Raw genomic sequence first — 14,450 nt, forward strand, 5'->3', positions numbered from 1 at the left:
CTTCTCAAAAATATACATAACTAATACCTATGTTATAATTAAAACACTGTACAGAGATGACAGATGACATTAAAAACTTAATTTAAAATAAATCTTTTCACTCTGTCTCATGGTAAAGAAAGGAGAAGATTCTCTCTTTATAATGGTAATTACTCTGTCATTTATTATTCTATCAGCGCAAGCAATTAAATTACTGCAAGGAAATAGTTGATAATAAAGTGTAGGGAAAATGAATGCTAATTAACCTTTGTGTCATGTTCTCTTCCAGATACTTCTGTTTCTCCTCAGCACTCATATCTTGCAACTTGAGTTCCAAGGCCCCACTAAAAGGAATGACCAAAGCTCCAGGGTCGTGCTTGTCCACCCACTCTTTAATTTTTATCAACCTGTAGACAACAAAGGGCACAACATTATCTTGTAGTGCATGCATGGCTGTACCACATTCATTATTATCAAGTAGCACATACATATTCATAAGAATTGCACGGATTTATGATGCCATCTTTTTGTGTATTGCTTTCCAAGGTCAAGGCATTAACAGGCAGCAATTGCTTCAGGTGTACTCCATTAACATTTCACTGTTTCCTGGTTTCTGTTTGGCATTTAATCTACAGAAATAGGCATAATTTGGGACAATAACTAGGTGTTTGGTAGAGGTTAAATACTTGCAATCTAAAAAGTGAATAAAACTTTCTGAGAGAAAAATGTACTTCCAAGAATTATATTTACCAAATGTGGTAAAACTGAGGGCCTTCAGTTTTTCCTGACTTTTTTTTTTTTTAAATTTAAAAAAAAAAAAGGCATCTCAGTAGCTAAGACTGCTGATATTAGCAGATAGGAAAGAACACTACACTCCTATATAGCAAGCTGTACGTCCTTTTTCTGCATATTGATCTTGGAGTATGCCATGGCTGATCAACACAGTTCCATGTTTCTACTGGTTTTTCCCACCTTTTTACTGTTGTCCCAGGGCAAAGCTTCCGCCTTCTATACTACAATTATTTTTAAATAAAGAAAAAAAATTCCTATTCATCTTCAGTAACTGGCAGCATTTACAATAGCTTGCTATGCATAATTTCTTTTAGTTGAATGAAACAACAAATTCGGAGCTAAAAACTCAGTTTTTGAATGTTAATTACTCTACTGAAGTAAACAAAACTGGCAGCCTCCTGGCAGCCAGCAGGGTCAGGTGTGTCCTGGGGTACATCAGGCACAGCATGGCCAGCCAGGCAAGGGGTGTGATTGTCCTGCTCTGCTCTGGGGCAGCCTCACCTCCGGTTCTGGGGGAAGTTTTGGGCACCACAATGTAAGAAGGCTATAAAGGTCTTAGAGGGTATCCAAAGGAGGGAAACAGTGATGGTGAAGGGCCTTGAGGAGGAGCTGTGTAAGCAGCAGCTGAGGTCACTGGGCCTGTTCAGTCTGGAGGGGACTGAGGGGAGACCTCACTGCAGTGACCGTTTCCTCTGAGGGGAAGAGGAGGGACAGCACTGATGTCTTCTTTTGGTGACCAAAGAATGAGGGAATGGCCTGAAGTGGTGTCAGGGGGGGTTTAGTTTGGGTGCTCGAGACAGTTTCTTCACCCAGATGGACAATGCTCTCAGGCACATGGCGTGACTCTTGGGGATGGTTTTGTGCAGGGTCAGGTGCTGGACTCAATGATCCTTGTAGGTCCCTTCCAAATCAGAATATTCTGTGATTCTATGAAAACTTTAGAGCAGTAGATGGTGTTTAAAAATAATCTTTAAACACAAGCATCATATTCATGACTGCAAGTATTTATTGTAAGTTTAAGGGAGACATTTATAAATTACCTGGGAGGAGTTCACTACTACTAATAGGACACTATTTCTAAACACGTATGAAAGGTAAGAATGACAGCTCTATGCTCAGCAAGCAAACACAGGAGCCATGGGAATACTTCCTGTACACGAATAATGGAATCATAAAACACAGCACTTTGGGTGCCAGCAATGTTTCAGACCTGAAGCACCCACCATACAGCACAGGGCTTTATGCTTGCTGAGTTCTTTTTCTCAGTCCTGCTAATCTGTAAGATTTAGACCAAGGTTTTAGCTGCTATTATACTAAAGTGCTTTGAAACTGTGGCCTGCAAACCTTTAAATAATCAATGCAAATGTCACTTCAGAAAAAAATGAAGTCAACCACAAGTTCATCAACACACATTTGTCAGAGAAAATAGCAGGGGATCAGAGCTATTATGAGATTAAGTGCATGGCCGACTGAGTAGGGTTTTAGATGGTACAAAGAATATAGAAGTTCACTCAACAGTTTTCACACATTTGTTATATAAGGCTGGTCTTCTATCATTTACTTATGTAAATACCCCGTCAATGTTCTTCAATCCTCATTATACTAATCTTTTCCTGCCTCCAGTTATCCAGTGAAAACAGAGTTTGGTATCCAGGACTGATACTGAAGCACTACTGCCTCCAGAAAAATCTGAACTGAAAATCACAATTAAGGTGTGTTTCTCAATGGGAGATCTGACACTTAACAGCATTTCTAAAACTAACATTTGCAGTTAACTAATTTATTTTGGCTAACAAATTGGGTGTCAAAGTTCAGAGCTTATAAATGCCAACATTTTACAGAAAATATGTCTCAAAATGAATCTATGATTCATGAGTGTACTTCGACACATGTGCATACATCCTTTATAGATGGGTTTTTTTAAGGAATTACCTAACACTGGTATCCAGACTAATTAAATAATGTGCCACATGAAGAAAGATGGAATGAAATGTGTAAACCTGAAAAAGTGAAATGAGCATGAAAATAATGTCAAAAATTTGATTCAAATTCTGTTTGGTAAATATGGTCATCATAATTAATAAACTAAGAACTATTGTGGAACAACAAGATAAGAAATAATTACTTTGGCTAAAACACCAATTCAGAATAATAATAGTCTTAGACTGTCATTTTAACAGCTTTTCTATTGAGTCCTTAGAGGGATTATTTGCATTCCTCAGGTATTCTATTGTACGATTCAGATGAATAAAGACTTACAAATCATTCCTCTACCGCCAGTGTGAGACTTTGATCCAGTGAATACACCATTGTACCTTAACTATAATTGGCAAAAAACCTGACAGTGTAGAGCATCACAAGCTTAATAACAAAGGAGAATATCTCAAAGTGTTGACAGACGATCTTCATAATGCAGGAGCAAAGCTGGTACATTTTACCAATAAATGAGCACTGAGGTCTAAAGGTCTCTGAAGTGACTGACATCAGACCTGCTACAGCCTCTCTAAAAGAATAAGGTAGTGCATCACACTCTGTACAGTCAGGTTCTCTGCCCGAGTCTTTTACTTTTGTGACTTTCAGTGTCACAGGAATTACTAAAAAGTACCAAGGAATTCCCCTAAATGTGATCAAAATAAAGAAAACACACAAAAAAGTAAACACTCAAACATAAATACTGATGTATTTCTAATTCACGTTTTCCCCAAAGTAGAATGCTTAACTAATAATCAGTAAAATAATAGTGCATGTTTGCCTTCCTGTTACAGATAACAAAGTGTGCCAAACAGATCAAAATGGTCTTAACAAATGGTAACAATTAATGTCATAGTCTGTTTTATTTGAGCACATAATTTTTCCAAAGAAAATTATGTATGTCTGTAACAGGACAGCAATAGTACATTCATTTTGGGCCTTTAAGATAAGCAAATTCTGGAGTATCTCTCCATTATTTCATGCTATACTGGAAAATGAATAATGAAAAGTATTGGATTTTATGCTTAAAAACTTTTAATACTTAAAAACTGCCACTGCATGCTAAAATGTAACAAAATGAAAAGTAAAAAACCAAAAAGTAGAACTGACAGCACCAATGACCATGATTAACAGCTGAAACTACTTTAAGAAATGAGGACTTGCTTGAGATGAAAACCCTTCTTTACAAAGTAAACCAAAAACTAAGTGAAAACAGTGTAAGAGAGTGGGATTTCTGCAACATCCAACAGACTTTCTCGGCTGGGGTAGCTTGGTTCCTCCCTTCCCTGTGGAGAGGAGTGTGCCAACAGCAACTAGAGAGGGTTCCACAATTGAAGTCTGCCTGATGCCAGAAAACAGACAAAATATCTTTTCTGGAAAAAAATACAGACTCAAGAGACAGCAAGACATCCATTCATTCTGTGATGGCAAGCAGAAAAGCATATTATGACTGTGTAAAAGCCTGACACAAGAACAAAACCAAGGCAAGTGCAAAACCAGACCTCATCAACTTGCAAGTGAAGGCAGCACTCAAATTTCTGATCAGGGAAAACACTTAAGAGGAATTCAGATGCTCATTTCCACCTAGCACTGAGACTGTTGTTTGATAAGGACATAAGGACTATCAGCAGCATGATCAGTATTTCCAGTAAACCACAGGGGCCAGTGACTTCAAGTGCAGATGGATCAGGACAACTACCAGAGTTAACTCCTGATACTAAATCAGGATGCAAAAGACCATGGAGAAAGGTTTAAAAATGATGGCACTCACTGAGAAGGCCAATAAGCAAAGAACACCAGAAATGGGAGTTGTACAGAAGGGGGTGCCTTCACTTTAAAATGGGGATGCTTACTGAGGCAGAAAAAACCAAAACCTGCAGCCAACCAAAATAAAAAGGTATAAAAGTTGCAGAAGGTACATTACCTACAAATCAATATTTGAGAGAGTTTCACATGAGAGATCCAGCTGGGAACAGAGACAGAGTTCAGATGGAAATCTGAAGTAGTGATGGAAGAGAGAAGCTGCAGAGAAAGCTTAAGCTCAGTGGACACCTGCAAGACAAGATGATCTGAAAACCTGACCCCTGAGAAGGAAAGTGATTTGTGAAAGTATGCTTTTGTACAAGCAAGACCAAAAAGACTAATGGAAGAGAAACAAGTGTTTTTCTGTTCTACACCTGAACTACAAGTGAAAACCAGCAGAAACAAAAGAGCACGGCAGGGAAAAAGAAAATATCAGGCAGCGCAAGAAGGAAAGAAACAAATGTAGGTAAGATAAAACTAAATGATCAAAATTTACAAAAGAATGGGAAAAAGATCCACAGATAGGAATGAGAATAAGGACTTAGAAATTCCAGCAGGCTCTTCCTGCTGGCAGTTCTGTACAATACCAATTTTTAAAGGCTTCTAAACTCAATCTGTTTAGTGCTTGCTCCCTATTGTTGAAGTTTTCCATAGGTGGAGCCTAAGCCACCTTTATTTTAGTTAAACTGAGCCTATAGACTGTGGACCAAGAATATACTCTCCGTATTTAGATCTTTTAAAATGTAGGCAGTTTTTATTTTCAGCTTTCCTTGTAAGCCACGTATTACTTCTAACTTTGAACCTTTTTGTTTGGACTTTCTTCAATTGGTCTAAAAGTTTCTGAAAGCACAGTCCCCAATGCAGTTCTCAGAGCTTTCAATAACAGTATCTTATAAACATTACAAATAGATAGAGGATTAACTAATTTTTCAGGTGATTTTCCTGTTTATTAAATCCAGTCTAGCATTTGCTTTTTTCTGACAGCACTGCAACATTATCTCATGCTCAGGTTATAACTTATTGAGTGACCCCATTTGACTAGCTATTTTTAATACTATGTTTGCATAGCTAATTATTTCTGTATAAAATCCTTCTCAGGAGCTGCACCATGGCTATTTTTTCCTAATGATTTCTTCTGTTTCTTGAGATGCTCCTAAGTTCTAATTTTGTTCTACACATATGTGGACATCTCCTAGACTGGGGGTCATCCAGAGATTTAACAAGAGTGCTCATCATCCAGCTCATTAATGGCAATACATAACAGCATTCAACCAGTAGCTGCTTCTGCAGGTTTCATAATGTGATATTCTTTGTTGGGGAAGTGTACCACTGATAATCATGCTCTGTGTATTATCTTCCAACCAGTCTTGCACATTCTACTTCCAGTAGTTTCCATCTAGCCAATATTTCCTATCTTGTTCATGAGAATGCTGTGAGGCACTGAAACCTTTAAAGGCTTAATAAAAATCCCAATATGCAGTATATTTTTTCACTATATGCAAGACTGTTACATTTACCACAAACAAAATATTAGACTCATCTGACAATCTAAACAAGTAATGAACTGTCAACACGAATTTGTGAAGACAACTGGGTTGCTTTTAGGGGATTAAAAGGTTGAATTGTTCCAACATTTTTCTTGAAATTAAAAGAAAAATCATTGACTTAAAAATACTCTATTTCTTCTCTCCTCTTTGTGAATTTCTTTTGTCTTTTGAAATCACACCCATTACGAGGTTCCAAATGAAACCACAAATTATCAGAAATGATGATGAGTTAGGAAGAATTGTTTCTTTTGCCACTACCCAAAACCATGAGGACAATTAGGTTTAGTTGATTTGGCAGGATGGGAGAGGAAGGCCTTATCTAGCTAAGCACCAGTACTGCATGGCACAGCGCCTAGGTGATGTCCTTCCCTTCTGTTCCGGTAGCAGGCACAGATCCATGGAGATCTGGTCCCACTGTTCTCACATGAGGATAATATGTATATTATCCTTATGGATAACATATATATGTACCCTTATGGATAATATGTACATGTATCCTTATGGAGATAAGAAACACCGCTTCAGTAACCTTTCATTCCAAATTTCTACAATTAACAAAGGATGGGATGGTACAACCAACAAAACAAATGTATATACAAATACAATGTATAACAAATGTGTGATTCTGTATCACAGAAATGCTCTGTGCCAGAAGTGAAGAAGGGGAAGAGGAAAGCACAGGTGGTTGTCACTCTGCTGTAGTGGAGCACTGTGCTCTAACTGCCTTTCTCTGAGTATCCCTTTCTTCTTGCATCACATAAGAAGACAGAATGACTAAACAGGAAAACATAGAGGAGTAAAAAGGTACCTTCTCCCTCACCATGATGAGTTTTTATGAAGATGACCAATCTACAGAAGGTTTGGGAGTACCTGTTACAGACCTCAGCAACCACGTCTTAAATCACCAGTGATGATTTTAAGTTTATTTTTTTATTCCCTGTTCCCAGCTGGCCAGATGAAACACAGCAATCCTTCAATTTCAAAAAGCCCTTTCCCAACCCTCACCTGCAAATGCTTTCTAGAAACAGTTCAGAACAAAAGCCCTGCCTCCATGCACTGGGCTGCTCCCTGGCCAAGCACTTCCTGTCAGCCCCTCAGGACAAGAGCTTGAGGAGCTCAGCTCTGCATTTATCCTGCATATCCTGAGTGCTTTCAGCTCCTCAGCATCTTCCCATAGTCCAATGTCCATAACACCTCCAATATTTAGTCACTGCACCCACCTGAACATTCTAAGAGGCCAGCGTGGAGGACCCATCTCAAATGATTGATGTCACTGACATCTCCTAACACAGATTGACTTGAGCCTCAAAACAAGAAGTGGAACAGCCCTTAAAATTCTTTACCTTTTAGGGACTTGCCACACATCCCATGATCACAGGAATCTTATGGCAGAATGGGTACATCAAGTATCTCATTCTACCAGATCCAGATTTAAAATTTTTAAACTTCATTGTAATTTCAACTTACACTGTTATCAAAAACAAAATCATGGAGGTTCCTTTCCTGACCAATACTTTTATTTGACATTTATTACAGATGGGTTTATAACTCCTTAACATTCTCCTTTGAAATGTAAGTAATCCCAGGTTCTCTGCTTCATGTGTCAAAGCAAGTTCTTCCAAAGCCTTGATCTCTATCATGGCCATTATCTTAAATCCCCAATAATTCTGCAAAATCATTTGTTAGATGGGGTGACTAGTATTGCACCTACTACTTTATTCAAGTTGCATCCCAGGTTTTAAAGAAACATTTTCAGAACCTGGACATGAGCTTCTCATCTCATTCCTTACCCGTCCAGATGTTACACTTGCTTTTCTGCTAGCAGCTGCAGCACATGGAGCAGGGCCCCTACAGCACTCCCTGCAGGCATAGTCAAGCTGTTCACCAATAAAAACAATCCAGTAAAAAAGCAGCTTTTGGAGGGAGAATTTAGTTCTTTCATAGCTCCCCTCTCCAGCTATTGCCTTTAAAAATGGACCAGTTCACTTTCCCACATATCCTTAGAAATGGCTGTGCCAATATAACTGAAAGGTGCTGCAGGAACAAGTAAAGACTACTAAGGACAGGATGTCTTAAGTTAGCCAACCACCCAAAAAACACCAATGCCATGGAGCCAAGTTCAATCAGGAATTTCATTAATTATTACTGAAAAATGCTTATAAATGGCAGGACTCCTGAGTAAAAATTATCCCATATGAGATCACTTATAAATGGATTCTTCCAAGCTGAAAACAATGGTTGACAACAGAATTTTAAAGATCAAGGCAATATTCTGAAAATCCCTATCAAAGAACTTTATGCCCCCAAGATAAAGCTCTGTTAACAAATTAAGATAATATGGCAGTAGCAGAGGGTTCTCAGCTTGCCTGGTCTAGAGAGCTACACAGAGATATTGGCTGTTTAATGGTATGCTAAAAACACACAAGGACACAATGCTTCACTTACAAATCTGTATGTATGACCAACCACTTTTTGAATGTATTTCATATAAAGATTTGCCTCAACTGACATGAAACTTTTTTGGTTGGCAAAATGTGGGAGCTGTGAAAGAAGTAATATCAGAGAACATGAACCTGTATATCAAGAATCAACAGTAGTTAATGAACAGAAAATTTCTGTATCTCGGAGAAGCATGCATAACAGAAAAATAAACTTTGTGTATTGCAGCAACTTTTAATTCAAAGACACCAAGATGGTAGAACGACAAAGAAGTAAAATAATCCAGGATGATTTTTTCTGCAGATATATATATGTATAGCTCCCACTAAAAAAAGATTTAGCAGTACATTATACAGCTTATATAATCTAACAAAAGCTCAGTCAAGGTAAAACATTTGTAAGACGCATCACTTATTAAGAATAAAGATCTTAAAATCCAATTTCAAAACATTCATTTCTGATCTGATTTCCAAGACTGTAGTAACATCTCTATCCAAACTATGGTCCCCACTAAGGTGAGTGAAACCAATTACGAATTGGTATCACAACCAACTCAAACAAACAACAAGTGGTACTACACTGCCACTGCAGCACCTGCTGGCACATGAATGGCTTACAATTCTCCTTGGGCTGCCAGCTGGGAACACTAATTCTGTCTGAACTAAAGAGACAAAAAAGAGATGGCTGTTGCAAGGATCAAGAACAGCCAAGACTCAACTACTGATGAACCCACATAACAACAGAGACTGCAACAAACTGTGCATATTACATTTCCTAGTTATGGGCACAACAAGCCCTACTTAAGCACATATACTTTGGACCAGAAAGATACTTTTAAAGTCCCGTGTTGTCATTCTTTCTGCTATCATTTATAAAATGCATAATTTACAATGGTTATCTTGAAAACTATAACAAAATAATTTAACAATTATTCATTCATAAATCATAGCAGAAGGAGCAAATCTCAGTCACAAAGCTTCCATGCAAATTGGTGATAACTGAGATACTATTACAGATTAGTAGAAGAGTTCCTATTCCATAGTCAGGCTTATGCTATGGCATAATAATTTTAAGTTTTGTCTCTTGACAGGACTTCTTTATGTCACATGAAAACTATTCTTGAGAGTCCTGTACATTGCAAGACAATTCATATCAATGCTACTATAGTAAAGTCTCAAATATATAAACTCAAAAAGTTATGAGCCATTCATAAATAAGAGTATTGACCAAAAAGACATCAAAGATATTGAATGGTTAATACTCACTCTAGAGCAACTCAAAGAATACAAGGCTTTATTTCAGACCCCTGATTTAGGCACCTAATCTAGCTCTGCTCCCTATATGGTTAATGAAGTAGGAGGCTCTTCTGAGGGCAATTCAGAGTACTTAAATTAGGGCTCCATTTCTCATTTTCTTCTTAAAGCATCTCCCCTCTCCTCTTTTCATAGGCTGCTTTAGAAACTAACCCTTACCTTATATGCCTGAGACACTCACATAAAATTATGTGATGGGCCTCAGTCCTGCCTCCTGCTGATAAACTTCCCCAAAACAATGTCTAATAAATCCAACAGCATACACTGTACTGTCATATGAACATGTCCATGTCTGAGTAAAGCACTAAATGAGTTCAGGATTTTCACAGCATGCAGAGATGCCTTGTATGAAATGTACTTCACTAATTTGAAAAGCTGTCACAGAAATGTTCAATTCCACAGACACAGTCTGTTTACCCATTGTCTGTTGTCCAAACTATGGTGAAATGAAAAAAAAAATTAACCATGTCTGAATCATCTACTAAAACATACTTGTCCTAGGGGAATGGTAACTTTGATTTTTTTCAGATGCCAGAATAAGTATCTGGATCAGTGTCACGCTTAATTTATCTGACAGACTAAAGGATCTGTTAGACACAGATTTTTAAGGCTGAAAATGGAATGACACAGTATATTTCTGTCAGAAGTAAATAATCTTATTCTGTGGGTGGGTATGCACAAAACATTTTTATTTGAAAGCACAAAACTAAAATTTGATTTATCATAAAATTGTTCGCTTACCAAGCTTCATTTTTGTATCAGTTATGGAATTAGGAAGCATTCAACACCCTCAGCAATTTCAACAATAAAAAAACCAATTTCACTGAGAAGAACTCCACCTTGAAGTTACAGTGCTCTGTAGTATGCTTTACCCTTACAAACACTAGCACTAACAATAGGATCAAAAAGCCAAACCTAAAAAGCAAGCTACTTTTATTTTTGTGACTTGGCCCAGAAACCATTTTTCAATAAAGTCAGAACGTAAGCCCAAAATCATACTAATCCATGTTCAGTCTCTCCTGAGTAAAGAAAAGGCTCCATGTGTGGTGGCAAACATGAGAGTTGTCAACATAAATGAAAATGTTCATGAATAAAAAACAGGCTGTTATAAAGAGCTAATTATAATATTACTATCAATTGCTAGCTTGCACTTGCAAATCTTTCATATCATATAAATGCATTGTTTTTGATGTTTCTCTGTAGCTAAACATCACATCATTTCACTTTTTCAAAGTAGTTCAAACATGCATGGGATATACTATAAGGAATGTGATCTGATCTACAGTTACACTGAAAAGAAAAACTATGACAAGAAATGTGCAGTCATTAAAAATGTAAAACATTAATCATCTCCCAAGCAAAAAAAAAATCCTGACTTCTAACAGCCTCTATAAAATGATTTCTACTTTCTTTAAATTCATTCTTACTGTCCAAAACAGCAGTTGAAAACAGTTATGTGAGTGATGACAAAAACAATACAAACATCCAAAGCACTACTGACACTGAACTATTCAGCTTCCATCCAGATGCTTTCTTACCATGAGAAATGCTGTTTATTTGCTTCAAGCAATCACCTTAGCACATACAGTTTGAGAAATGTTTCAGTAACAATGAACTTCTCAATGACATTTTCAATTAAAAGCACTGCTCCTATTTTAATGCTCACATTTTCTTCTGTTTCAGAAGCAGCCTAGAATTTGAGTTTGGAAAAGACCTGTTCAAGAGGGAAGAGCCCCAGTAAGTAACAGATGGTTAAAAGTAGACCTAGCCAAAGGAAAAATACTAAAATATCATATTGGGCAGCTATTCTGGGCAATGATAGTCTATGCATTTCTCCACCAAAGAGTCACTTAATCAACATACACAATGCAATTTTAGTCTTAGTTTGGTTGAGTAATGACACCATCAAAGAAGAAATGATGACAGAAAATAACCTTGGGTAAACACAAGTAATTTGGTTTAAAGGAAAAAATAAAGCATGTCCTGAAAATTTATTCTCTCATTGATATGACATATGATTTTCTGTGCAGGAGGAATGCATCTCTGAAGTGTGCTGTGTGTAAAACTACTCATTCAGCTCGAGAAGAAGGGGAAGTGGATTTGTAGAGACTGAGGACTGAGCAATGCGCTGGATATGATAACAGGAGAACAAATGAATCTTTTAGGGTACTAAATCAAAATTCACCAGGATCAAACTTAGGACTGATCATGTTAAATACATTAATGACCTTGACACAAACATTAGTTGCATGCAAATTTTATGTTCAATGCAGGGGCAGGAGACATTTTCCTCAAGGAAAGTCATCATCATTGTCAACTGCAAGTGACAGAGAAGAGAGTTCACACTAGGTTAGTACTCTTCAAAGCAAATCTAAGCCACCAGGACAATGCAACAGGGGAAAGGAAAATATCATCTACAGATCCTACTGGAAATGCTTCTCTTTGTCAACAGTATGCATTGTATCTGCATATAAGGTATTCCTGAAAGCATACGGAGCCCTAGGTGCAGCTGTGGTCAGCTAAGTTCACAACAGGTCTCAAATTATCAGAGGGATCTGAACCTTGTGTAAATGACACAGAAAGAGAAAACCGATAATACCTGCTTTAAATAAGGAGATAAACACCAATTAGATAAGATACAATTTAGTCTACAGGACAAAGCTGCCTTAACACCAATGAAATAAGCCAGCCATGGAAAAACAGAGGCTGGAAATTAGCAGAACATTTTCAACCCAAGGCAGCAGCAAGGTTCTGTGAACTGCCTCCCAATACTAAGTGCAGAACAATCAGCCACTGTTAAAAAAAATCCACAACAAATCACCACCTTAATTAATTTATGGAAGTCATTATACTGTGTAGCTACCAACAATAACTGGTTCTGTACTGAATGCAGAGGAGGGATTACAGTAATTTAGGGATTACCATATAGTTACAAGGAAGCACTACACTTTGTGAATTCAGAAGTACTTAAACGCTATGCAGAAATGCACAGGAGGACAAAGAGGTCTCAATTTCATACAAATCAAGTTCCTCCACCTTTTGTAAGAACCAATGCCTTCACTGGGAGGAAGGCAGAAAGAACTCAAGCCCCACATACTCGAATTGGCTAGTGCTGGCCAGCTGACCAGCAGCAGTAGGACTGTCAGACTGATGCTACCTGTGCTCACTGCCTGATGTCACTGCTTCCTAAAGGAGGAGTATAAATTTGGGATCACTGTTGCAAGGAAACAAGACTCAAAACTCCTGGACAACCAGACTTCTGCTCTTCCAAAATGAAATGTACACAAAGTCAGAAGTAGCCCTCTATACCATACTTAGTTACCAGTACCACTCACAAGGACAGGTAAAGCAGAATAGGTGGCTGAAGCACAGCTTGGCACTAAATCATCTCAAAATTTCAACAAGGTACAATTTTTAAAATAGCACTAATAATAGCACTGGACTTCAATATACTAGCTGGTCAAATGAAGAAAATTAAGAGTGTTTTAATTTTGAAGTATGTAAAATTTTTCAATTAAATTTTCCTACTTGGTATCAGAAACGGAGATTTAAAAGAGACAAAAAATCCAGTCCCTCATCACCAAATCTCCAGGCATGTGGCTTTAACATAAGGCCTTCCTTCTACAGTATTGAGTTTTGCTTCAGAAAAAGGGAATACCATCATCAGGGGTCTCCTATCTACCCAACCCTACTGCATCCTCAAGAGCAAGCTTGTCCTTTCCATGGAGCAAGGTTGGCCATAAAGGAAGGGTACACCCCTAAGCACCACTAACAATCTTCTTTGTGGCATTTTCTGACTTTGAAATGTGTCCCATTACAGCATTAAGACACTTAATATAGCAGGACATAATTTCCAATTTATAAAAAAGCCACCAATAAACATGCTGAACCCTAAAGTGAATGTACTCATTAAATACCCACTACACAAACCTATCTTTGAGCTAATGGAACTACAGTGTGCATTTGCCCCTCAGTAAATTAGAAGCTGTTCTGCTGCAAGGTGTCACAGGTACTTGCTAAGAGCTCAGAAACAAAAAGACATAGTACCTCTGAATTTCATGCCATGCATTCCAAGGAGAAAAATCTATTGAGTGCAGTCTCTTCTGATAATTTTCCCTAAAATATGGCCACTTTCCCATCCAACAGTTCTTCACATTCTGTTGCTCACTCTGCTTTCTTCTCCCAGTGTTATTCTCCAGTCTTCAAAGCCTTCCATCCTGGTCCAAGAGCTCTTTAGCAAGATGCTTCCAAAGGCAAATCTCAGAACTGGCACTTCACTGAATTCACACCTCCCTCCTACCCTTGCTGTGGTCACTCCTACACCCCCACTTCCTTTTATCTCCTTTGCAGGGTTACCAGTTCTGCTCCTGGTCACAGACCCACTTCCTGCTCAGCTTCATGCTTCAACATACAGAGGTACAACTGAGACACTTGCAAATCCCTCTTAGGTCTGCTCAATTCTTAAATTTAGCAACAGCTATTTCAAAGAAAAATTCCTTTACCACTGTGTATCTCACAGTATTTAGTATTACATTAATCATCTACTACTGTACTTTCTTAAAGTTTTTTAAAATAAATTGTACAAATACTGACATTCTGAAATTCG

At 37.8% G+C, this 14,450-nt stretch overlaps 1 protein-coding gene across 1 annotated transcript in view; it reads right to left on the reverse strand.

The window, feature by feature from the left end:
- Window positions 1-14,450, reverse strand: part of OLA1 (Obg like ATPase 1) — a 92,858-nt gene that overhangs the window by 7,123 nt on the left and 71,285 nt on the right. Inside the window, exon 8 of the mRNA XM_063162163.1 lies at window positions 246-386. Within this exon, the coding sequence (XP_063018233.1) occupies window positions 246-386 (141 nt within the window). The remainder of the gene's footprint in view (window positions 1-245; window positions 387-14,450) is intronic.

This window comes from Melospiza melodia, chromosome 8 (genome assembly GCF_035770615.1).
Source record: "Melospiza melodia melodia isolate bMelMel2 chromosome 8, bMelMel2.pri, whole genome shotgun sequence".
NCBI classification, from domain to species: domain Eukaryota; kingdom Metazoa; phylum Chordata; class Aves; order Passeriformes; family Passerellidae; genus Melospiza; species Melospiza melodia.